This window comes from Schistocerca gregaria, chromosome 1 (genome assembly GCF_023897955.1).
Source record: "Schistocerca gregaria isolate iqSchGreg1 chromosome 1, iqSchGreg1.2, whole genome shotgun sequence".
Lineage (NCBI taxonomy): Eukaryota > Metazoa > Arthropoda > Insecta > Orthoptera > Acrididae > Schistocerca > Schistocerca gregaria.
Window position 1 is genome coordinate 864,291,631 of NC_064920.1, and position 24,332 is coordinate 864,315,962.

General features: G+C 38.2%; 1 protein-coding gene across 1 annotated transcript in view; it reads right to left on the reverse strand.

The window, feature by feature from the left end:
- Positions 1–2,909: 2,909 nt before the first annotated feature.
- LOC126272961 (uncharacterized) overlaps positions 2,910–24,332 on the reverse strand; it is a 359,782-nt gene continuing 338,359 nt past the window's right edge. Inside the window, exons 5-7 of the mRNA XM_049976286.1 lie at positions 10,567–10,759; positions 7,881–8,029; positions 2,910–4,662 (exon numbers count right to left, since the gene is read on the reverse strand). Coding sequence (XP_049832243.1) covers positions 4,411–4,662; positions 7,881–8,029; positions 10,567–10,759 — 594 coding nt within the window. The 3' untranslated portion in view covers positions 2,910–4,410. The remainder of the gene's footprint in view (positions 4,663–7,880; positions 8,030–10,566; positions 10,760–24,332) is intronic.

The window sequence follows — 24,332 nt, forward strand, 5'->3', positions numbered from 1 at the left end:
TGTATATGTACGTGAAGTGAATTTGAATCCTAGATTCATTTTGGAGACAGGAATCATCACTTAAATTACTGCACCAAGGACAATAATGTTTGCTGATGAAAACAAGGTAGCTGCAGGTAATTTCTAACTGTTCCTCTTATTTTATCTCAATATGTGAGATAATGTACTGCAAATGAAGTCACAGAAGATATTTGTGATATTTGAAAAGTAATTTTTCAATCATTATTCAATGTATTAATGAAAGAGAGTGATTAGAAGCATGCACATGCCCGCACCTATGGCAGGATCACACAGCCTCGCACAGGGTGACCTGCAGGTAGGAGACTATATATAACCATAAATGGCCCCTGCAATGTGGCTATGCAGGTAAGACTATCAATTATTTTCATTTGTGAATGACTACCTCAAAATTCTGTCCAAGGGCAAACTGTTTCATCCAGTTGAGGAAGATGGTGTTCAGTGGAAAATGGTTGTATTTAATGGCTGTGCCCTAGGTATTCTGGAAGAGGTTCCAATTGAGGAGAACACAGGTCAGGATAGCACATTATGTAAAATGTGTGTGATTTGGTGTCACTATATAAAGAAGGGGTGAACAGCAATGTGGTGGAGAGTTTATCCAGACAAAGGTCATAAAAGTATATTTAATGCTGAAGGACAAATTTTCCCCCACTCTATCAACTCAGTTGATTAATTAATTGAATTGATACAATCTGTGTGGACACTTTTTCCTTGCATCCTATTGGTGAATACTAGGACTGGCATATTTGTTACAGGGGAAATGGTCTATATAAAACATGGAGCAGGGTGGTGAAGATGACAGCACAGGGAATTAATGGGTCTTTGTTTAGAATTTGAACAGTGGGACAAGTAGTTTTCAGAGCTAGCACAGCCTCTTGTTGGAATATGGAGGGAAGGGGAAACATTTTTGGTCAATATTACTCAGGATACTTACTTGGTGTTGTTCTGTGAGCAGAAAGATGTGTTCAAGTTCTGGGGTACTGGAATTCTTCAGTTATTGACTCAGGCATAAAGTTTACTCAGTGAGTGGCTGGGACCATATCACTGTGAGAAACAGTTGAAAGTTTTTGTAGACAGTTTTGCCAATAGATAATCCCTGCTACAGAAATGTGATGTTTGATCAATGCTGATTATGGTCTTTAACAAAGTGATGGGGACTCTTTTAGTGAGTATATGAATAGAGTAAAATCTGCAGTAAGGGCCTTGTGCCTTTTGTTTTCAGAATGGGAGGTGATATCAAATACTGTAGAGGGAATTAAGCCACTGGAAATGTCACGAATTATGTTGACCTAACCACCCAAGAGCTTCTTGGCAGCACCAATAGGACATGAAACAGTCAGCTATTTTGGATGTTGAGCTCAGCAACATCTTTCTTATGCTTGTCCAGAGAATAGAAATAACAGTACCACAAGAGTGCAACTTGGATGAGAGAGCTCCAGATGGGGGAAAGGAATGCTGGCTCAACAGAGGAATTTTTCTTGTACTGGAAAAAGTAACCTGAAATATGTTCATGTTAGGGTGAATGAGTTGAAGAGGAGGCTTGCATAGATCAGTGGGATGTTCTGGACATATGTGGAGTGAGAGAAGTTACACTGGAGGCAGTTGCAAAAGGAAGATGTCTGCTGCCTGGTTGGCTTATTATGAGTACATGTGAGCAATAGGGCAGCCTGGGAGCCATCAAGATGGAAGAACAACACAGAGAAAGCAACATTAACTGCACAAGTGTGTGTCAACAGCAGAATAGTGGTCAGTTTTGTTTTGATGCCTGTAGAATTATAATGGTTGGAGTAATGTGTGCCATGTACTTATTTTTCCTTAACTGAAAATCTCCTGTTTGACAGTCAATCCTCTGCTTACACTGAATGAGCTAAATGTGCCATCTCGTAGTGCTTAATGTTAAATGACTGTATATTTTAGTTCAATTATTTCATTTTATGGTGCCTTTGGGACGTACACCAAGGTAACGAAGATCATAGGATACCTCCTAATATGATGTTGGATCTCTTTTTGCCTAACATAGTGGAGCAACTCTGTGTGGCATGGGCTCAACAAGTCATTGGAAGTCTCCTACAGAAATATTGAAGCATTGCAAAAGTGTTGCTGGTGCAGGATGTTATGCATGAACTGACCTCTTCATTATGTCCCATAAGTGTTTAATGGGATTCATGTCAGGCAATCTGGATGGAAAAATCATTTGCTCAAATTATCCAGAATATTTTTCAAATCAATTGTGAACAACTGTGGTCTGGTGGCATGGCACATTGATCTGCTGCCATAGCCCAAATTTCATTGCACTGTCCTAAAGAATGTATGTCCTATATTGTCCTATATTGATCTGTGTGGTTATTTTATTCAGTGTTGCTTGTCTGTTAGCACTGATAACTCTACGCTGCTTCTTCAGTTATTAAATGAAGGCTCTCAGCCACTACTTTGTCCACAGTGAGACGCAGTGCCTCAAATTTGGTATTCTTGGCACACTACACTCTTGATATTGTGGGCCTCATGATATTGAATTCCCTAATGATTTCCAAAATGAAATGTCCCATGCATCTAAAATCCATGCAGCATGCATAATTAAACAAAAAGAAATGGTGAACCAGTAAAAATAAACAGTTTCCAAAAAGGAATGATCACCAGTGGAATGGTCCCCAAATATGAATGAGTTTGCCCATCTCTAGTTTGGTGCAGGCCATAGATAATGTTCTTCATCAGATAATCTCTGCTAAAATCAATTATTAGTATGTAATAAAGAAGTAAATTTCAAGAGTTTTTAGTGGAGCACAGTACTGTTGTTCAGAATCAAACCTTACACTAAGGAGAACACTAGAGACAGGAAAATGAATATGAAATGAAATTTCTCAAAATTTTGTAATAAATAAATTGTACCTCAATTTTATGAAATTAAATTATTCATTTTATTATAACATCAAAATACAGGATTTTGACATTTCATCTGCATCAGATATCTTATTAATAAGGTTACATTAAATAGTTTTATTAATGTCACATCATAGAGTATTAATAACTAATACATAGGGACATCATACCAAATGGTCTCATGAGTACATAACTGACATCAACGAATTACAATGAGGATGATTTTCATTTTAAATTATTATGCAGATGATGATGTGTAAGGGTCTGTCTTCTAATCTCAGTACAAAAATAAAAATGACACAAAAATATTATGTACAAAGATGGTCCACAGTAATGTTGACAAGGAAAAAGACAGATAAAGCAAATGCTATACCCTGGATAAAGTAAGGGATAAAGTAGTATAGAAATATTGAGATATAAATAACAATGAGCCTCTTTTCTTAAACTTCCAAGACAAAGAATTCCATCCTTGGAGGTTAATTTTATCAATACAATAAAAGATGCTCTGCTCCAGTGTTAAAACAGAATAATCATTTGTGACTAATGCTCAAGAGAGACACAACTGAGATCAGTAGAATTTATAAAAATGCAATCAATTATTTCTTTCCCTGTATCTCTATTGTGCTTGAGATCTGAGCATTTTTGCATCCCCTTCCAACTTTTCTGCAGATTAAACAGTAAGAAAGGCAATACAAGCTTAGAAAACTAGAAAGTCATCATTAAGTTTGAGTGACCGTCCTCCTATTGAATAAAATATTTTCTTTTGTTTTATCTGTGTCAGCTTCTAATTGACTTTTTACTTTACCTGTCCATGTTATGAACTGTGCAGACCAATTAAATTCGGGAATGATTCTCACTTTAAATGATCATTGAAATAAAGGTACAAATAAAATCTGTCAGCAGATCTATGAAAATGTGGTCCACGACAATCTCTCAAGCAATTTTTGTGATGCACATGAGAAATTACTATATTATTTGTACAAATTTATAACAAATACAAATTAATGAAACATCTAATTTTTTCACTATTTACATTAGGAAAACTACAAAAAATTAGAATCTCTAAAATATGTACACTCATCCCTCCTATTAACAAATCGATATTCTGAATAAATATTTATAAATTAATTTTAGGACAATTACAGTTCTAATGAATTCCATTCATGTTACATATGATAACAGGAACACTTACTACATTTCATTTACTGTATGTTCATTATGCATTGATAAAATATGTCATGTGATTAGTGATTTCAAAAGATTTTTGTGGTTCATGTATATTAAGGCAATGGTTTTTTCATGGTTTTTCTGCCCTATAATAAGCAAAATTGCTTTCAAAAATATTTTCAGTAAGATATAAAACTTCAGACATAATAAATTGTTTAACTTCTTAATACTACATGTAAAAGAGATCTGTGTCACAGTTATTGTGGCAATAACTTAGCATGTCCATATTGATATGGTGCTTGTGAAGCACTAATGTCTATTTTCACTTTTTGTACGGATTGCCTTTCCTTATGGCAGCCTGGCATTTCCGAGCTTCACAAGGCCAAAGAAACTCTTTGATTTGTCAAATACTGAGTACCGGTTAGCTTCAATGTCATGCAGACTAAGCCTACTATTTTCATTAATGTACATCACAGAAGCTGTGAAGCACGTATTTGATTTTATTCCTGCTATGTGGATATGTAGTGAGCATTGCATCTTTGGTTCGCCATCTAAAAGTACTTTGAACCCATTGGTGCTCTTATCATCCAGATAAAAGATCTGCGAATAAAAGAAACATAGAATTACAACAAGATCAAACAATGGAAAGTCTGGGATATGAAAAGAAGACTGCTACTGAACACACCGAGGAAGTGTTGAGTCATAGACAAGCACAGTGAAAAGAGTACTAGAAATATATAAGCTTTCCGAAAAAGTCTTTCCTCAGAAAGCAGAAGACTCACACATGGAAACAACAACTCAACATATATGGCTACTGTCCATGGCTGCTAAGGCTCGATGGCAACTTTGTCTGATGTGAGCAACAAACAGTTGGGATAGGTATTATGCAACATCGTGAGGCTGTGCTACTACATAGTCTGGTCCTGTCACTGGCATTTCCTATACCAACAAAGGTGGGTCACCTGTGAAAGCAGCTATGTGGTCTTTGAAGTTAGCCGCAATTACTGGTCAATTTTCTGTGGGGGCATAACTACTAACGAGCTGTCTTTACACATGGGTGACCATTGTCAAATTGTGGCCGAGAGAGAACTGGACCAACCGGTTACTGAACATGCCACCCAAAATTATGTACTTCACTTTAATGAGTGCTCTACAGCCTATGGCTTCTGGATTCTTCCACCAACACCAAGTTTCCCGAAACACTCCTGGTCTTAATCTTCACTAGTCCCTGGCATCCACCTGCCTATCCCCTTAACAGCTTCCACTGCAGGACACACAATGCCTCCTACCCTGCCAATGTGTCTGTAAGTCCATTCTTCCTGTCTTCTTCTCTCCTCTGCCCCTCTCTGCCACATGCTTCCTACTTACCCCCTGCCCCATCCTATTAACAGATTGGTACTCACATGAGACAAAGTTGCAGTCAGCTCTTACCAGATGGAGATGGTAACCATATGTATTGATTTGTTCTGCTGCTGAGATAGGACTTTGTTGGAAGACTTATGTGTTTCTAGTATTCTTTCCATTGCTCCTGTCTGGAACTCAACACCTCCTATATGTGATGAGTAAGCATCTATTCTTTCCATTTTAGAATTTCAACAAGAAGTTTTCTATATGAAATGAAGCTGCAAATCTGTTATTATATGGCACTTAAATATACACAATGGACAAGATACATCTAATGTGTGAAAAGATGATTGGTTTGCTGCAATAAATTATTATGAACAAGCTTAATTATTATGCAAACGTAGAATTTATATTTATGATATGTACTCATTATATAACATGTGATACTTCAAAACAAACAATAATAAGAAAGAGTAGCTGAAAGTCTAGTTCTCTTTCACATGTGAAAACTACACTAAAAATATCTTGAAAATAATTTTCTGTCAAGGATACAAACATGTTAACGTCACAGATGTTTCCAGTCAAGGTTGAGTAGAACATGAATATGGAAACTACACAAATAAATCCAAAAGAGCTGCAGTGTTTCCTGTATCCAGACATCCTCAGTGATTTCACAGGTGACAAAAGTTTCCTTCTACAGCGTTAGTAACCTCAATAGTATTGTCACATAGAAGAAGCTGTAATTAGATTAATGATGAGCACTAACTTCACTTAACAAAGGTTTGCTTAGGAGCTGCACATAGAAGAGCACGGAAACGAACTGCCTCTGGCCAGAACACATACCGTTTATATACAGCTAGAGAACATTCCATTACAATGATTCTTGACATCTGTGGATACTTCTAGAATGTACTCAATCCAAATGTAGAAATTAAAATGGTACAGTCCAGGTGAATTTTGAACTCACAAGCCTCCATTCAACAGCTTAGTATCATAACCACTATACCACAGTACTACTGAGCTTCTTCTGTGACATTGCTCCCTCCTTAAGGTGGACATGTACTCAGGATACTGGAAAATCAAAGTAGATGAGGCTGATAATCAAAAAACTGCATTCATAACCCCTGAGGGCCTGTATGAGTTTAAGGTAATGCCGGTGGGTTTGTGTAATGCACCAGCAACTTTTGAATGGATGACGGATAATCTTCTACATCAATATCCTCATGGATGGCCAACCAGCCCGAGTTCTTGTGGACTCTGGAGCATCTTATTCAATCAATACTAAGCTGTTGAGTGGAGGGTCATGAGTTCAAAACTCACCTGGACTGTACCATTTTAATTTCTATATTCGGTTTGATTACATCCTAAAAACATCCACAAATGTCAAGTATCATTGTACTGGAATTTTCTGTAGCTGTATATATACTGTTTGTGCTCTGGCTGGAGGCAGTTCGCTCTGCACTCTTGTATGTGCAAGTGCTGAATAAACCTCCATTCAACACCTTAATATCATAGCCATTACACCACGGTACTACTCAGCTTCTTCTGGGACAGTATTACATATTCTACTGGTCTTTTACAGTTTGTGAGAACTTTTATATGACTCAAGAGCTCTTTTACAGTTTGTCCTAATACACAGTTTCTCCTAACTTACTCTCAGAAAGTTACTTCCACTCTCCTTTGAAGTGTGCACTGAATTAAACTTTCCCAATATTAAAACTGTTTACTAGGTGATGATACAAATTTAGTTGTTTGGATTGTTCATTTGATAAGCTATTGCTCGAAAAAGTCAAAGACCTAGTCTAAAAGTCATGTACAACAGTTTTAATATGCCTAGAATTCTGTTAATTTAGATCTTCACAATTTAAGAGTAAAAATTATTAATCTAATTTTCTGGCAATTCTATCTTCACTGGTGAACTGCTTCCATAATGATTTTATACAAAATATGACTTCAACAGACTGTAAATCACTGAAATATTCATTATATGGGGCTGTTTTGATTCTCATGTAGAACATGTTCATTGTAACAATGTCTACTGCGCATGAGTGGTTTCTGACTACCTGTTGTAAGTAGTTCCTGAGTAAAACTTTCAGTACTGTTTTGCAGGATGTCTCATCACAACCAGCACTTAAAAAAACTGTAATTATCCTTTTCAATTATTGGGTGATGAAAATCTCCTCCAGTGATGACAGTATGTTTGAGGAACAAATATATTAGCTTCACGACACCTAGAATCTGAATATACATTTCTTTGATATGAGCAAAATTGAGACACATGTGAAATTAATTTCATATGGCTAAAACAAAATCTTCTGTTAGTCTTCAGAGTAGTTGTTAGCTGGCTGTTAAAATTTTGTTTCAAATCAGCCATTTTAAACTTTGTTATACATGAATTCTGATTACATCAATCTGTGATTACAGTGTTCCTAGTATGAATGACGATTTCTATTTTTAAATACAGTTTTGCTCACCTGTGCATACACATAGTAAAGGCCACTTCTCCTAACAGTTACCACACCACCCTCATATGTGAAATGTTGATCCATGCCAAGTCTATGGAACCAATCCTCTGGAGTCCAGTCAGTAAACAATTTGTTCTCTGGTCGAAGACGTCCATTTCCTGGTAAAATTTAATATATATTTAATATATGTGGAACACTGATGCTCTGCTTTATTTCTTTGTTCAGTTAACCTAATTAGACCCTCAGGTTCTCTCTGACAACAGCCTAAGAAGTACACCTACACGACACCCTGAATTATTGGTATTACAGTTTAACTATTAATGATAATGGCTACAATGTGAAGAACAAAAATGAAAGTGATAATAACAATGGGAAAATTATTTGATCTGGCTTTGGATATGTCTCAGGCAAAAACGATAATGTTATAACAATTTCACTGGTAGTATTTAGTTAATAGAATTCAGATTAACAGTAATGATTAAAGAGCTATCATGTAACAATAGTGGTAGTAACTGTAGAAAATGCTAATTTAGACATAAAGAAGGTAACAAAATGAGTAAAACTAATGCAATAAAGAGAAGTGCAGATATACACAGTTTGGGTTAAAACTTTAGATATCTGAGTAAAATTTAGGGACTACAGGGAAAGAGGGAGAGGGGTATAACTCTTGGCAATCATATCAATCATCCAAGCAGAAATATGTTGTTGTTATCTTAGCAGGCAGTTTCTTTGCTGTTTCTTGCAGCTGAAAATGTGAGTCTTTTCTGATTATGTGAAGGAGACCATTACAGAGTAATATTTTCCTGTTGCAGGAAAGGATATGGAAAACATTGTAGTACAACAGAATGCAGCAGAAGAGGTCTGGTAGCAATGAGTGTGCTATTCAAACAAATAATTAATGTAAATATGAGACAGGAAAGAGTGTATGAGAACTGAAAGGTAAAGCAGATGAAGTGTATGTGCTTATCTGCAATAGCCATGATAACTGCTCATAATGTAGTTAAATATAACCAAAATTACTAATGTTTGACTACACAGTTTGCACATGTTCATTACTACCTACAGCCATCATAAGCATTCCTGAGAAAGTACAGTATTTACAAGATGACAGTACTGTAGCGAAAAACAGAAAGTACAAGGGAATGTGATAAGCTTTTTGTTCAGATCCAAAAGAAGGTCCTTTCTGTATTTTTATAGTATGTGTAGAGGTGACAACACCTTCTTGCTGGGTGTAGCTTTGTGTTCAGCCCAGTTTAAGTCCTTTTCAAACCTCTCTCCTCTCAAAAGCGAGTAAATCTTTTTCGCATCACAAATATTAATGAATAAGTTTCATTTACTATCATTCTTTTCAAGACTAAATATTATATACTAATACATTTTAATTGCATTTATGAAATGATTTTACTGGCATGAATACCGCTATCTAAATTAGCACAGTGGTTAGAAACAAGAGAGGAATGAAATTTTTGCAAATCACACAGTTTACAAATCTAAACTCCTAAATTTATGAAGTTATGCACTGAAGCAACAACAGCTGGTTGACATAACACTATCTTGTATGATTAGTTGATGCTTAATAGTTGCTGCGGCTGCCAATAAGCCCAACTTTGTTATCTTGCAAACAGTTAAAAAAAATCATGTCTCTTAAATAACATGTGACACGTAGCAGTTGCTTCTTAAATAAACTAAAATACTGAGGTCTGGGGCTAGCCAAATATTGTATGTAAAAGCTAGTGTAATCCTTGACATAGTTGATGCCATGAAGTAAGTAATACAGAAGAGGAAATCTGTCTCAAAATGTAGGGTACATGATAACAAACAACATTACACTTGTAGAATTTGGTAGTAGTTTCAAAAGATCAACAAAAACAGCAACACAAGAAATTTTTTGTATATAGAAAATGCATCTGTCACCATTTCTTTCTGAAGAAGTTTGGGGGAAACATCACTCGAGTGCAGGGTGTCATTGGTGACAATTCTACAGAAGCTCACCACATCTTTTCTGGGCTTTATCACCTGAATGATTACAAAGACACGATACTTTAGTGCCAAAAGTGGTGAGCTAAGGTCTTCTGTGAATAGAAGTACACCTCTGTGATGTATTTGACTAGTGACCTATCTGTTAGTCTTCAGAATCTTTAAGCAATTGATTGTTCTTGTGAAAAGTGATTTATACCTTCATTTTAACATGATAACTTCCCACAGACTGAATTCTATATTATCAAGGGATGATGCAGTGGTAAAGGGATTTGTCAAGTATTTGTACAGAGCACATTTCACATTGACACCTGACAATCTTGATTTAGTATTTCCATATTTGCCCCAAATCCTTTAATGCAGATGATTTTATTAGTGTCACTGCTGATTCCTTCTCCTAACCTTCAAAGATCAATCTAGTGTTGTGTGTTTCATGATTTCAATGTCAGTGAAATGTTACATTCCAAACATTCATCCTTCCTTCCTTCCATGAGATTTTGTGTTTCTAACTGTAGTGGAAGGACCATAAATATTATTTTATTAGATGCATCTGAAGATATTGAGAAAGTCTATTTTGAAATTTCCATCTTTAAGAGATAACATTTACAGATAATGTACGACTTTCATTGACTAGACGGGAGAGGGAGTGGTTCTTCAGTTGTCCAAAACAATGGATACCACAATAGATGTGAATTGAGATATATTGTAGCATACTTACCAAGGTAGCGGTCATGGTCAACAGTGTGGTTGGAGGAGTCTCCATAGAAGTGTACAGCTGGCATGGGCCGCAAGTGGTGCTGGGCAGAGGTTCCAGCAGCAGGATGTTTGCGTTTGCTGAGTGCACGCAACTTCTTGCGCTTGATGGCCATATGCTGCTTACGAGTTGTGCTGTCTGGCAGCTGGCGCAGCTCCTGCAGACATAGGAGTTTGTTCACTTCAGACCAGACCTTCAACATACATTATGAAGTACTTCCCACTGTGTATTATCCCATTTACAATGGACTACTTAGGGAGAGCTGTGCCTCATTAGGAACGATTTTTTTTTTTTTTTAAATTGGCATCTAAGAATATATTTACCACTTGTGCTATGGAGTACCCTGGACAAAAAAATTAGCCATCCTTAGGAGACATCATGCCACTGCCTCACAATACCATCTCTGGCCTTGACAACGGCATCAGTTTGGCAAAGAAGAGTGACCACAATTTTCTTCAGGCATGCCACATCCAACTGAACCCTCTCATTGAATATTAGATCTTGTAGAAGCTACTGTGGCGTCGCAACTAGTGCGAGCGCACAGTTTTCTATCAAATATTTACTGTGAAATGTAGACAGACTGTAAAGTAGCCATCAGATTAGCATATGTGCTGTAGCGGGCAGATTACCGGTGTCCGTTCGTCTGACGTCACGACCATATGGCATGTCTGTACCGTGAGAATGTAAGACCTGTGCGCTAACTAGCCGCGTGTATAACGTGGAACTTTCATCTTTAATAACTTCTAACTGAGGAACCTGAGGAAATTAAAAGTTAATATACTAGTTTCTGTTATGAATAAAAATAAGTCATCCAAATTTGAGCTTTGAAACCTGCATATTTTGGAAATTAGAAAAATCTTACAGAAAACGCAAATTTCTACAATTTTCGAGTCTAAATAAATACCATTATGTATAGATCACCTTCAGTGACCATCCAACTATAAAACAAAATCACCTTCCGTGCTTTTGTATTTATTTTGAGAATTTTACTTTTAGAAATTCACCTATAACTTTGTTAAAACCATAAATGTTTTGAATTTTTGTGAACAGTTATTTTATATGAGTAGGTGAGAGTGAATGAGTGTGCCTGAGTGAATGAAAGAGGGACATTCGCCATTCTTTGCAAGTGTATAAAATCTAGGTTGGAACTCGCAAGTGTTCAGACGATGTAACCGTGGGAACAGAGTCGCCAGTGGTTCCCCATCTTAGTGAATGTCGGATGTCCAAGAGTGTATGGTATTGTACAAGCAGCCAGAACGTTCGCGAGTATTTAAATAATTTCTGGAAATAAAGTAAAGTCTAGTTTTCCTTTCGGTTTGTTAAATTATACAGTAAATTTTGTGTAACAAGAAATCATGACGTAAATGATTCAGAAGTCATGACTGGTGCGTGCTAGATTTTGGCGCGAGGCGCACCCAAAGAGTTAATTCTGATTGGCTGTGTGATGTGTGAGCCAATGAGATGCGAGGACGGTTAGCAGACTAGGAGAGTGAGTCGCGAGTGGAGGAGGGGTCGCGAAGGAACTGTGATCGAGAAGAGACATGCTTGATGTGTCCTCGCGAATAATGTGTAAAATGAAGTCATAAAACGGCTTCATCGGTTCGGTACTGTGCGATTTGAGACTGGAAGAGTCCAGTAACGCGTAGTGTGAGTTTGAGCGAGTTGTGACTTTTCGTTCCGCGAAAGACGCGAGTAACTTTAATAATTAAAAGCGTGGCGGTACTTAGTAACTTTTTACTAAGTGCTTATGGCGAGCATTAACGTTAAAAAACGAACTATTATTGAACATCGACTGCAAACGTGTATGTTAGAAAATCGTCTGTGTTGCAGTTAAGTAAATTCCGTAACTTTGAAAGCTAATTCTGGCGGGGTTTGAGTGTGGATAGAATTGTGAACTGAACTTTCTTCAAACGTAGATTAGCGGGCTGATGATCAGGCTTAAAGACAATAAAGAGCTTAAATAGAATTACCAACTTCGCGTTCTCGTTTGAGTAAACAATTACTACCATTCCAATAACTCAATTTATTTAGGAAGATTGCTCATAGATTGTATTTCAGCAAACATGTATCGCGGCCTCCGGTGAGCGGCTATTAAATTGCAGTTTCTTCAACACTGCTTTTCTGCAATTTTTCCAGTAGCTGCTATCAGGAGAGGCGAGTGCAGCAACTACCTAAGAAACGAGGTAGGTGGATTTTCTTTCAGGGAAAGGAAACTGCGCGATAAGAGCCGGACCCGTCGCAAGTGGTGTATCGGCCGGGAAATAAAAATAGTAAATTCCAGTGAATTTCAAAAAAAGCAGTAGTGACAATTACCGGACAATACAGAAGTGCTCGCTATGTGTAGGAACTGTGTAGCGTACAAATTGATATCGCCACGTGAATAGGAGGGACAGTGAAAGTGTCCGTGAACTGTAATGTGTTGTACGGAACGGAAGAATTTTTCGGTGACTACGCGCCGATTGGAATAGCAGTCTACGACGGCGTCTGGCAGACGACGAGCTACGGAGACTACGCAGAGGCGACGACAGCAGTGGCAGTTGGCAGCGCTGATTCGAGCGGGGGCCCGGAAACTGGTACAGCATTGCAGTGTATGGTGAACGGACCCGCAGTTTCATCTAGCAGCAACGCAGCACGCCGAAGCACAAAGTTAAGTACAGTGCTTTTGAAAACTTTGTGTGTTTGTGGAGTCAAACTGAGAAAAATGGCTGAGTTTCAACCAAGTGACAAAAAGGCGGAACTAAGTTGTGATAGTGGGATGGAGACAGGGGAAAATGACCCCATGAATTTTAGTTTAGACGTGTCTCAACCCAATTTCAGTAGTAGTTTGACTGATTCATCCTATGTTAATTATAGTTTGGAGTCAGATCCAAATATGTCAGTGCCCAGTGAGTTACAGTTACTCATGCCGGTAGTTAATGTTAATAGGGACATTGTATCAGCAAATGAGGGGGCGAAGGATAATGTCGCCAGTATGCTGATGAATCTATTAACTAAGATGAACGTGTTGGATTCCAATATGTCAAGTAAGATGGATTCCAGTATGTCAAAAATGGATTCCAGTATATCAAAATTGGAAACTAATATGTCACAAATGGATTCAAAAATGTCTAAATTAGGATCTGATTTAAGTAATGAGATGACTAAAATGGGCGCTGATTTAGATTCCAAAATATCCGATCTCAGAGACTGTTGGAAGCAAGATTTAGCAGTGCTCAGTAGTAAAGTAAATGTTGAAATACAGCAGGTTAAACTAGAATGTACAGAAAATATTGTTCAAGTGCAAAGTGAATTGACGACACGAATCGAACAGGTTACTGAGGATCAACAGCAATTTAAATCCCATGTTGATGCAGAATTAGATAAAGTATGTGAGCACATAAAAGTGGTAGAGAATTCCAATGAAATTAATCATGCCGCCTTAGAATGTAAAGTAAATAATACCAAAATTCGGTGTGAGAAACTTGGAGAGCAAGTTGTAAATAAGGTCAATAATTTAGAGACTCACATAAGCCATTTCAGTGAAAGTGTGAATGAGCAACTTTGTGGGCATGAATGCAGACTAACCAAAGTAGAACAGTGTGTTTCTAACCATAGTGGTAGTATAATTTCCAGTGGAATAATTGAATCTACCGAGTTTGCGTATGTTACCCACAGACAGTTTTTAAAATTTGACCCAAGTAAGAACATGCACCCCAGAGAATTTTGGAACGATTTTGAAGACGTTTTGCCGAAAGTATGGAGCGATAAACAAAAGATAGGCTTTATCACTTCAAATTTGATGGGAGAGGCCAGAGTATGGGGGAATTTAGCCTCTGAAAAATACGCGAAATTGTCAGAATTTAAATTAGCGTTCTTTGAGGAATACTGGGGAAAGAGAAAGCAGATGGATGTTCTTAATCGGTTCTGGTCGGGAGAGAAGTATGACCCCAAGAGAGAGGGCATCAAACGATTTGTTCAAAGGTGGGTAACAACTCTGTCCTACCTTAGTAATAAGTTAGAAACAGAACAGATCATATTAGGGGTAGAAAATAAGCTACCGTGGAACTGGAAAACTAAGATCATATCTGCGCCCCGAGATAACATTGACAAGTTCGTACAGTATTTAGAAAGGGTTGAATCCGTCCAAAAAGAAGAAGAAAACAGGAGGAGGAAGCATCGCCCGCCTGCTAGGCAGAATGACAATCGCGCGGATGTAAACATTAATAGGATGGGTGTTCAGAGAGGCGGCGGATACCGTGGCAGTTCACGTGGTAGAGGAAGAACATATGTTAACAGGTTCAATGAACGCGAGCAGTATGACAGCGGCCGACAGATGTCAGGAGGTGAGGCGGTCAGCTGGAGGCATAGTGATGACGCACCGCGCTCGGAAAACCATTAATTGTCTACGAGTGTGCTGGCGATCGTAGGCAACAGCGTTTAAAGTTAAATCCGCTGGCAAAACCATTCATAAGAAAGCAGCCTGAACGACCACCTAACATAAATGTTGTTGCTACAAAATTTAGGGAGGATAACGTAAAACAGACAGAGATAGTAGCTTTAAGTCAAGTGGAGGTTAATGAACCAATTAACTGTAAGAATAATCATAAGAAGCCACTTATTGAAGAACTAAGTACTAGTTATAAGGGTAATAATCAGAAAGACATTATGCACAGTAAAACTAATGAAGAGCTGTCGGATAGGGATGAGAACAGTAATAATGGCAGGGTTGTGACTGTGCTTGATAAGATAATTGATGTTGTAGATAGTTACGAAGAAGAGGATAGATTAGAGGAGGAGGTAGAGGTTAATGACGACGCCTTGGATAGGGTCGTAGAAAAGGAGGTTAATGAGAAAGAGGGGGAAACATTGGAAAAATGTTTTGACTTAGCGATAGTGGATAGGCTAATAGGAGCTGCCACTAGAATTGAGGGTGATAATAAGCATGAAATAAACCCTGTAAGTGTGAATGTGATTGCCACCCAAAAGACAGGCTTCGAAAGGAGAGAAATTGTGCAAGATTTATTGGAGGAAGCAGAACCCAAAATAAATAAAGAGTACTTAGGGCAACCGATAGTAGAGCTAAGAGTATTAAATGAACCAGTTAAATGTTTGATAGATACTGGATCGGAAGTCTGTGCAGTATCCCAGAACTTGGTAAATGAACTCCCTAACAGTAAACAGATTGTTAAGATGCCAGTAAGTGGCTTGAACATTGTAGTAGCAACCGGTAAGACTAAGAAGACAGTAAAACAGGAAGTGTTTCTACCCATAGCATTTAAGGAAGTAGAAATAAGACAGAACTTCTTAGTTATAAATGGACTGAGTGTAGACATATTGGTGGGGGCTGACTTTTTGAATAAATATGAAGGATGGGTGAATTTTTCTACCAATGATGTTATGGTAAAAATTAAGGGTAAACTAATTACTATACCTTTCATCGGTAAGCAGCTATGTGAGGATCCTGAGCAGAATGATTTTCCTATATGTATTTGTAAAACAGAGAAATTCTTGGAGGGCTATAATGAGTACGGTGGCAAAAAAGTAGAGGATCCGTCTGAGCTTGTGAGTGTCAGAAATAGGATCGAGGAGAAATTACTAGAATTAATTGATATTGATGAAGCAAGGAAAAACGATTTAAGACAAATACTAGTCAAACATGCCGAGGTTTTCTCAGATCAACCAGGGCTAGTAAAGGATTATGAGTGTTTTTTGACAGTGCAGAAAGACGCTCATTTCTTCAAAAAACCATTTGCAATCCCAGAAGTACATAAGGTGTTAGGGCTTAGGAACATTGTGGATTTGAAAAGATATGTTCAAAAGAGAGACGTGGCCAGGAGTGAGTAGATACCTCAGAGAGCTTTGCACTCTTTGCAGAGCTAAGTGCGTGACGAGCACTAGGTCTCGAGTCGTTTGACAATATTTCTTCCACTTTCTTTTCCGTATTGTCAACCTACCTCTTCTTTCATTCAGAACTAAAATTCTATCGTCTTTCCTTCTTCTCTATCGTAGTTTTTAAGTGATAAAGTGTTTAAGTAATGAGTAGGAAAGAACCTCAGTGCAGTATAGGTTAAGCGTAAGGAATGAGTGTAAGAGAAAATCAAAAAGGATTAAGATACCTCAGATAAGTAATAAGTCTCAGTAACGTAAATGTTTGGCCTAAGGTGTGAGTAATGCCCTTAGAAAGGTAAAATAACTAAGAAATGTAAGAGCCTCAGAAAATATGGTGACGAACATTGAAGCTGTTTGTTAAGTAACAGAACGATATGTTAAGACGTAGCATTAAGCTAATGTTTAGGAAAGGAAATGGAGCAGTACAGCAAAACTGTCTGTTCAATGAAGTCAGAGCCTCAGGAGGTGATTTAGTGGTAAAATGAGTAAAGGTACAGTGCAACAAGGTTGACTGTCAAAGGGGTAAAGGAAGTTAAGTTAAAGGGACAGTGCAGCAGGACTGACTGTCAAATGAAGAGAAATATGTGAGAAAAGCAGAAAGAATGAGCATAGTGTTTGGCTAGCTCGATATTAGGAAAAAGTGAGGCTACGAAGGTGAGTAAATAAAAAGCTTAATGTTGGTAACCAGAGGTGGCGTTTGTTGGTAAACAGAGGAGATGTTTGTAAACAAAAGGAAGTGAGGCTACGAATGTAAACAGAGCTGAGGCGACGTTGGTAACTCAGGAGGTGGATGTATGTTAGAAAGTATGGGTAACGAGGTTTCGCAGATTAGTAGGAAACGCTTTAACAAATACTAACCTGAGTGTGTGAAGTATGAGTATGAGAGTTGTAAATTAAACCCGAATGTGACTAGAGAAAACCTGATGTTGACAAGAAATTGAAGTAACTCCAGATATGTGAGATGAGGAAAGTACCCATGACATCGATTCCATTTTTGACCAGAGACACACAAAGCTCCCCAAGTTTGTCGTAGAGATTAGTATAAGGATTGTAGTGTTGATAAATGAATAAGTAAATATGTATTTTTCAGTGTTTAATTTATGATACAGGACTACAGGAGATTGCCTGGAGACAGAATTGTAATATTGATAATTTTGTGTATATTTTATATTGTTGTGTATTGTACAGGAACTGGAGAGTCACCAGTGCTGGCGGAGATTTATTATGTATTTGTGAACTATTTGTAGGAATTGTTTTTCTTAGTATTTCTTATGTAACCATAACTTGTTTGATTATGAGATGAAGAAGTAATTAAAGAGTAAATGTGCCACTTCGGTACTGCATTAGGAAAGTCAATTCACTTTTCACTTAAAAAAAAAAAAAAAAAAAAATTTGAAAATTGTACATACTGTAAAGTAAATTTTATCAAAAATATGAGACTTTAGAGTCAAGCAGATAGCGCCATTTATCGCTGCTGTAGGTTAAGACGTAGCAGTTAGAAAGGGAACTGAGGCCAGCTGATGTTTCAGGTGCGCCGAAGTAAACAGAGGTGGTAGCACGAGACTTGAAATGGACCTCCCAAGCAGGACCCGGTCGAACTACGAGTGCTATCAAAATCTTAAGTGTAAGTGGTAAAAAAAGTGACGCTCACCATAGCGATAGTAGTGTTAGTGTGCGTGTGACGTACAGCAAGATAGTATTTAGGTTTGTTTTCTCTTTCAGGAATTTGTAAATAGAATTTTGTAATCTGAAAAATTTTTTTTTGAATGATGATAAAAGTGCATGTTTAGATATAAGATGTTTTGTAGGTCGTCAGCCCTAGGTATAAGTGGATGATTGATGTACAGGAACTATAAATGTTAAATAGCTGTTTGAGTAAATCTTTAATAGAAATTTTTTTTAGAAAACTAAAAGTTTGTCATGAATGAAAAAATTTAGTTTCCTCAGGAGGTGTGTGGCGTCGCAACTAGTGCGAGCGCACAGTTTTCTATCAAATATTTACTGTGAAATGTAGACAGACTGTAAAGTAGCCATCAGATTAGCATATGTGCTGTAGCGGGCAGATTACCGGTGTCCGTTCGTCTGACGTCACGACCATATGGCATGTCTGTACCGTGAGAATGTAAGACCTGTACGCTAACTAGCCGCGTGTATAACGTGGAACTTTCATCTTTAATAACTTCTAACTGAGGAACCTGAGGAAATTAAAAGTTAATATACTAGTTTCTGTTATGAATAAAAATAAGTCATCCAAATTTGAGCTTTGAAACCTGCATATTTTGGAAATTAGAAAAATCTTACAGAAAACGCAAATTTCTACAATTTTCGAGTCTAAATAAATACCATTATGTATAGATCACCTTCAGTGACCATCCAACTATAAAACAAAATCACCTTCCGTGCTTTTGTATTTATTTTGAGAATTTTACTTTTAGAAATTCACCTATAACTTTGTTAAAACCATAAATGTTTTGAATTTTTGTGAACAGTTATTTTATATGAGTAGGTGAGAGTGAATGAGTGTGCCTGAGTGAATGAAAGAGGGACATTCGCCATTCTTTGCAAGTGTATAAAATCTAGGTTGGAACTCGCAAGTGTTCAGACGATGTAACCGTGGGAACAGAGTCGCCAGTGGTTCCCCATCTTAGTGAATGTCGGATGTCCAAGAGTGTATGGTATTGTACAAGCAGCCAGAACGTTCGCGAGTATTTAAATAATTTCTGGAAATAAAGTAAAGTCTAGTTTTCCTTTCGGTTTGTTAAATTATACAGTAAATTTTGTGTAACAAGAAATCATGACGTAAATGATTCAGAAGTCATGACTGGTGCGTGCTAGATTTTGGCGCGAGGCGCACCCAAAGAGTTAATTCTGATTGGCTGTGTGATGTGTGAGCCAATGAGATGCGAGGACGGTTAGCAGACTAGGAGAGTGAGTCGCGAGTGGAGGAGGGGTCGCGAAGGAACTGTGATCGAGAAGAGACATGCTTGATGTGTCCTCGCGAATAATGTGTAAAATGAAGTCATAAAACGGCTTCATCGGTTCGGTACTGTGCGATTTGAGACTGGAAGAGTCCAGTAACGCGTAGTGTGAGTTTGAGCGAGTTGTGACTTTTCGTTCCGCGAAAGACGCGAGTAACTTTAATAATTAAAAGCGTGGCGGTACTTAGTAACTTTTTACTAAGTGCTTATGGCGAGCATTAACGTTAAAAAACGAACTATTATTGAACATCGACTGCAAACGTGTATGTTAGAAAATCGTCTGTGTTGCAGTTAAGTAAATTCCGTAACTTTGAAAGCTAATTCTGGCGGGGTTTGAGTGTGGATAGAATTGTGAACTGAACTTTCTTCAAACGTAGATTAGCGGGCTGATGATCAGGCTTAAAGACAATAAAGAGCTTAAATAGAATTACCAACTTCGCGTTCTCGTTTGAGTAAACAATTACTACCATTCCAATAACTCAATTTATTTAGGAAGATTGCTCATAGATTGTATTTCAGCAAACATGTATCGCGGCCTCCGGTGAGCGGCTATTAAATTGCAGTTTCTTCAACACTGCTTTTCTGCAATTTTTCCAGTAGCTGCTATCAGGAGAGGCGAGTGCAGCAACTACCTAAGAAACGAGGTAGGTGGATTTTCTTTCAGGGAAAGGAAACTGCGCGATAAGAGCCTGACCCGTCGCACTACCAGATTGCAGGGATATTCATTCCTATGTTTCATCCATTGTTCCAAATAGTGTAAAACTTTATCTACGGAATAAGACAATCCTAGTAAGCACATCTTCCCCTTCTTTTTTTTTTAGAAAGTCCCTGATACATATGGATTGGACATTCTCTATTTGGAGAGACAGTTCACTAAGATACGATGTCTCTACCCTTTAAAAAGAGGTCTAATGAGACTTTAGGGTGAAAGACTCCATTCTATTGGCCAGCATCAAAACTTCTAACCTTATGTCATCAATGCTGCGCTGTGTTTTGCAAATGGTGACTGTTCATGACGTAAAAGATATCAGTGTCAGTAACATTTATTTTCTTCCATGACATGTTTTGAATGGTTATGTTCTCTTCTTCAGGTGGATCAGTGGATTATATTACACTTTTCTTTATTCAGTCTAATCAGTTGTCTGTTTCAAATTTCATTTGGAAGGTGTTCCAGCAGAAAGTATCCAAAGGGTCATCATAAATATACATTTTACATTTTTATTAAGTCACATTCTTGTCTGTCTGTCTCTTCAGCCTAAATCATACAATTATTTTTCACCTAACTTTCCAATGAGTTAGAAACTTGAAATTTTAAGCATAGCTCAGAACTGGATTACAATGGAATATTAACTTGTTTTCTTCTGCCTGATACGTAGGGGTGATAGTGCAGGTGAAAAGGGTTGGCAACAACTGACATCTTGGCTGTCCTGCAAGACTGACATATTGTGTGAGTAGTTCTAGAAAGCCTCCCAGATGATGTGTGGGTGGAGGGCATGACTGAGCAGACGGTGGGGGGATGAGGAGAAGGCTAATGACTTTTTTTCTCTGTCTATCTGCTCAGTACAAATACTGTAGTTGATTTTAAACTAACGTCCACATTGTAATCTCATCAAACTGTTTGAAAACGATTAAAAATGTTGCTGAGAATATTAAAAAGTATAAAATAATTACTTATATATAAACGAATTTTTAATATACTACATTTTTACATTAGAGTAAAAGACATAAAATAATTTGTCTTAGCCGTATACAGATTCCTAACCCTATACAGATAGTCTTGAAAATTTGTGACTGTGAATATTTAATAACTATGAGAATACTTCAAGATTTAAAGTGAAAAATGTGAGTTTCAAGATGCAGTACATAATTGATGCATGAATTCTTCACCTCCTTGTTGTTACACTACTTAGTAAGTGATGTGTGAAATGTCTAGCTCCTTACTATTATCTACTCTTACAAGTATTTTCATGCCCATTAAAAGTTCACAATCACAAATTTTCAAGACTAACTGTAGGGGATTAGGAATCTGCATGGGGCTGGGAGAAATTTTTTACATGAGGGCCCTCTTTTTTTTTATTTCTTTTTTTTCAGTCTCCAGCCGGTCGCCAAATAGAAACCACAGTGTAAACCAAAAATGTTTTATTTGCTATGTTTAGCTACAACTTTCATCTATTTTTCTATGTAGTCACTACTTCGACTTAGATATCTGTTGTAGCATGGAACTAACTTTCTAACACCCTTGTCATAAAAGGCAGCTGCATGTGATTTCTGCCAGTTCCTTACGCTGGTCTGTGGTTCATTGCCTGTGCTGAAATGTTGTCTTCACAGCCAGTGGTTCATCTGAATGAAAAGATGAAATTCAGTGGGAGCCAAGTCCAGGCTGTATGATGGGCGATCAAACACTTCCCGTCAGAACACTGCAAGAGTGGCTTCATTGCACCTGCAGTGTGTGCAGTGTGCAGTCGAGAATTGCCATGAAAAAGAAAATACATGACATTTAAGCTAAGTGGGCTGCCCGAAATCAGGCGAAACCCCTCATCACGCACTTCACACTTGGCAGGAGACACTCTTGTTGTCGGTATGTTTACGTTCTCACTGTGCAGTCAGAACCGAAAACTGTGGCATGATGCGATAGACACCCGTACCAGAGACACTGTGCAACATATCTGCTCAAAGCTTCACCGGATTTTCATGATGGTTTTATTTTCAATACCGATTGGAAGTTGAAGAAACAATAGCCATCGTAATTTTTAGTATGTGGTATTCCAAAAATTCATTTTTGTTTAAATAATTATTCATCATTATATCATACACAACACAAAATGGCATACTGTTTATGTTGTTATTTCGTAAATGAGTGCCATATGACGATAGAAACGTGTACAAGGTGTCTAAAAATTTGTTGTACAAAATGAACCTTTAATTTTGAAAAAAGTAAGTAACTTAGAGAAATTTTTGATACAACACTGAATACAGTATATGTCGAAGCGTTATTGATAAATTTCAATGAGGCTATCTTTTGTCAAGGGCAAACGCCTCATCTATAATCAGTTTTCTACAACTCCTATGAAGCAAGCCTTGATTTATAGTGGCAACCACTGGTGTTATCCATTGGCGCAATGGACATGAGTGGACAGAGGTGATCGGACGTGTCACCTGTCAGAGACGTATCTAGACGCACCAGGGGTCCCATATCACTCCAACTGCACACGCCCTACATATTACACAACCTCCACCAGCTTGAACAGTCCCCTGCTGACTTACAGGGTCCATAGATTCATGAGGTTGTCTCCATACCCGTACATGTCCATCTGCTCGATACAATTTGAAACGAGACTCTTCCTACCAGCCGGCCGCTCTGGCTGAGCGGTTCTAGGCGTTTCAGTGCGGAACCGCGCTGCTGCTATGGTCGCAGGTTCGAATCCTGCCTTGGGCATGGATGTGTGTGATGTCCTTAGGTCAGTTACGTTTAAGTGGTTCTAAGTCTAGGGAACTGATGACCTCAGATGTTAAATCCTATAGTGGTTAGAGCCATTTGAACCATTTTCTTCCTACCAGGCAACAAGTTTCCAGTCATCAACAGTCCAATGTCGGTGTTGACAGGTCCAGGAGAGGTGTAAAGCTTTGTGTCGTGCAGTCACCAAGGGTACACGAGTGGGCCCTCAGCTCCCAAAGCCCATACCAAGATGTTTCGTTGTATGGTTCGCTCACTGACGCTTGTTGATGGCCCAGTAGTGAAATCTGCAGTGATTTGCCGAAGGGTTGCACTTCTGTCATGTTGAACAACTTCTTCAGTATTCATTGGTCCCGTTCTTGCAGGATCTTTTCCTGGTCCCAGCGATGTCAGAAACTTGATGTTTTCCGGAGTCCTGATTTTCATGGTACACTCATGAAATGGTCGTATGGTAAAATCCCCAATTCATCGCTACCTCGGAGATGCTGTGTCCCATCGCTCGTGCGCAGATTATAACACCACGTTCAAAATCACTTAAATCTTGATAACCTGCCATCGTAACAGCAGTAACCGATGTAACAAGTGCGCCAGACACTTGTTGTCTTATACAGTCGTTGCCGACTGCAGCGCCATATTCTGCCTCTTTAGGTATCTCTTTATTTCAACACGCATGCCTGTACCAGTTTCTTTGGTGCTTCAGTGTAGACTGCTGCGCCAGACACTGTCGGCTGACGCTGTCCGACGTCCATTGGGGTAAACAACCAGTTTTCGTCAAACGATTGTACCAATTAAGAACAGTTTGCGTCTGTGGTGGTGACTTGCGATATGTAGTCCTGACTTTTCTCTGAGTTGTAGTAGCTAATTTGGATTCATGAAACCCTAAACAACGCTACGCATGCTCTGCATTGTTATACGACGCCATGATGACTGTTGGAATAACTCCTTTGCGCATGCGTGAATGTTGGGAACTAAGAATATTAGGCGGGAATAAAAGATTTAATGTATTTATTTCTGTTAGCTACGAGGGTCACTCCAAAAGAAATGCACACTATTTTTTCTTAAATCCATCTTTTATTCTATATGTTTGAAAGTTTTACAGTGTGTAGATACATCCTTTAGGTACAATACTTTCATTTCTCCAAATAATTTCCATCCCTCTCAACTGCCTTACGCCGTCTTGGACCCAGTGCCTGTATACCCGCACGGTAAAATTCTGGACCAACCTGTTGATGCCACTGTTTGGCAGCGTTTACAAGAGAGTCATCATCTTCAAACCTTGTTCCACGAAAGAGTCTTTCAGTTTCCCAAAGAGATGATAGTCACATGGAGCCTGGTCAGGACTGTAAGGCGGGTGTTTCAGTGTTGTCCATCCAAGTTTTGTGATCGCTTCCATGGTTTTTTGACTGACATGTAGCCGCATGTTGTCGTGC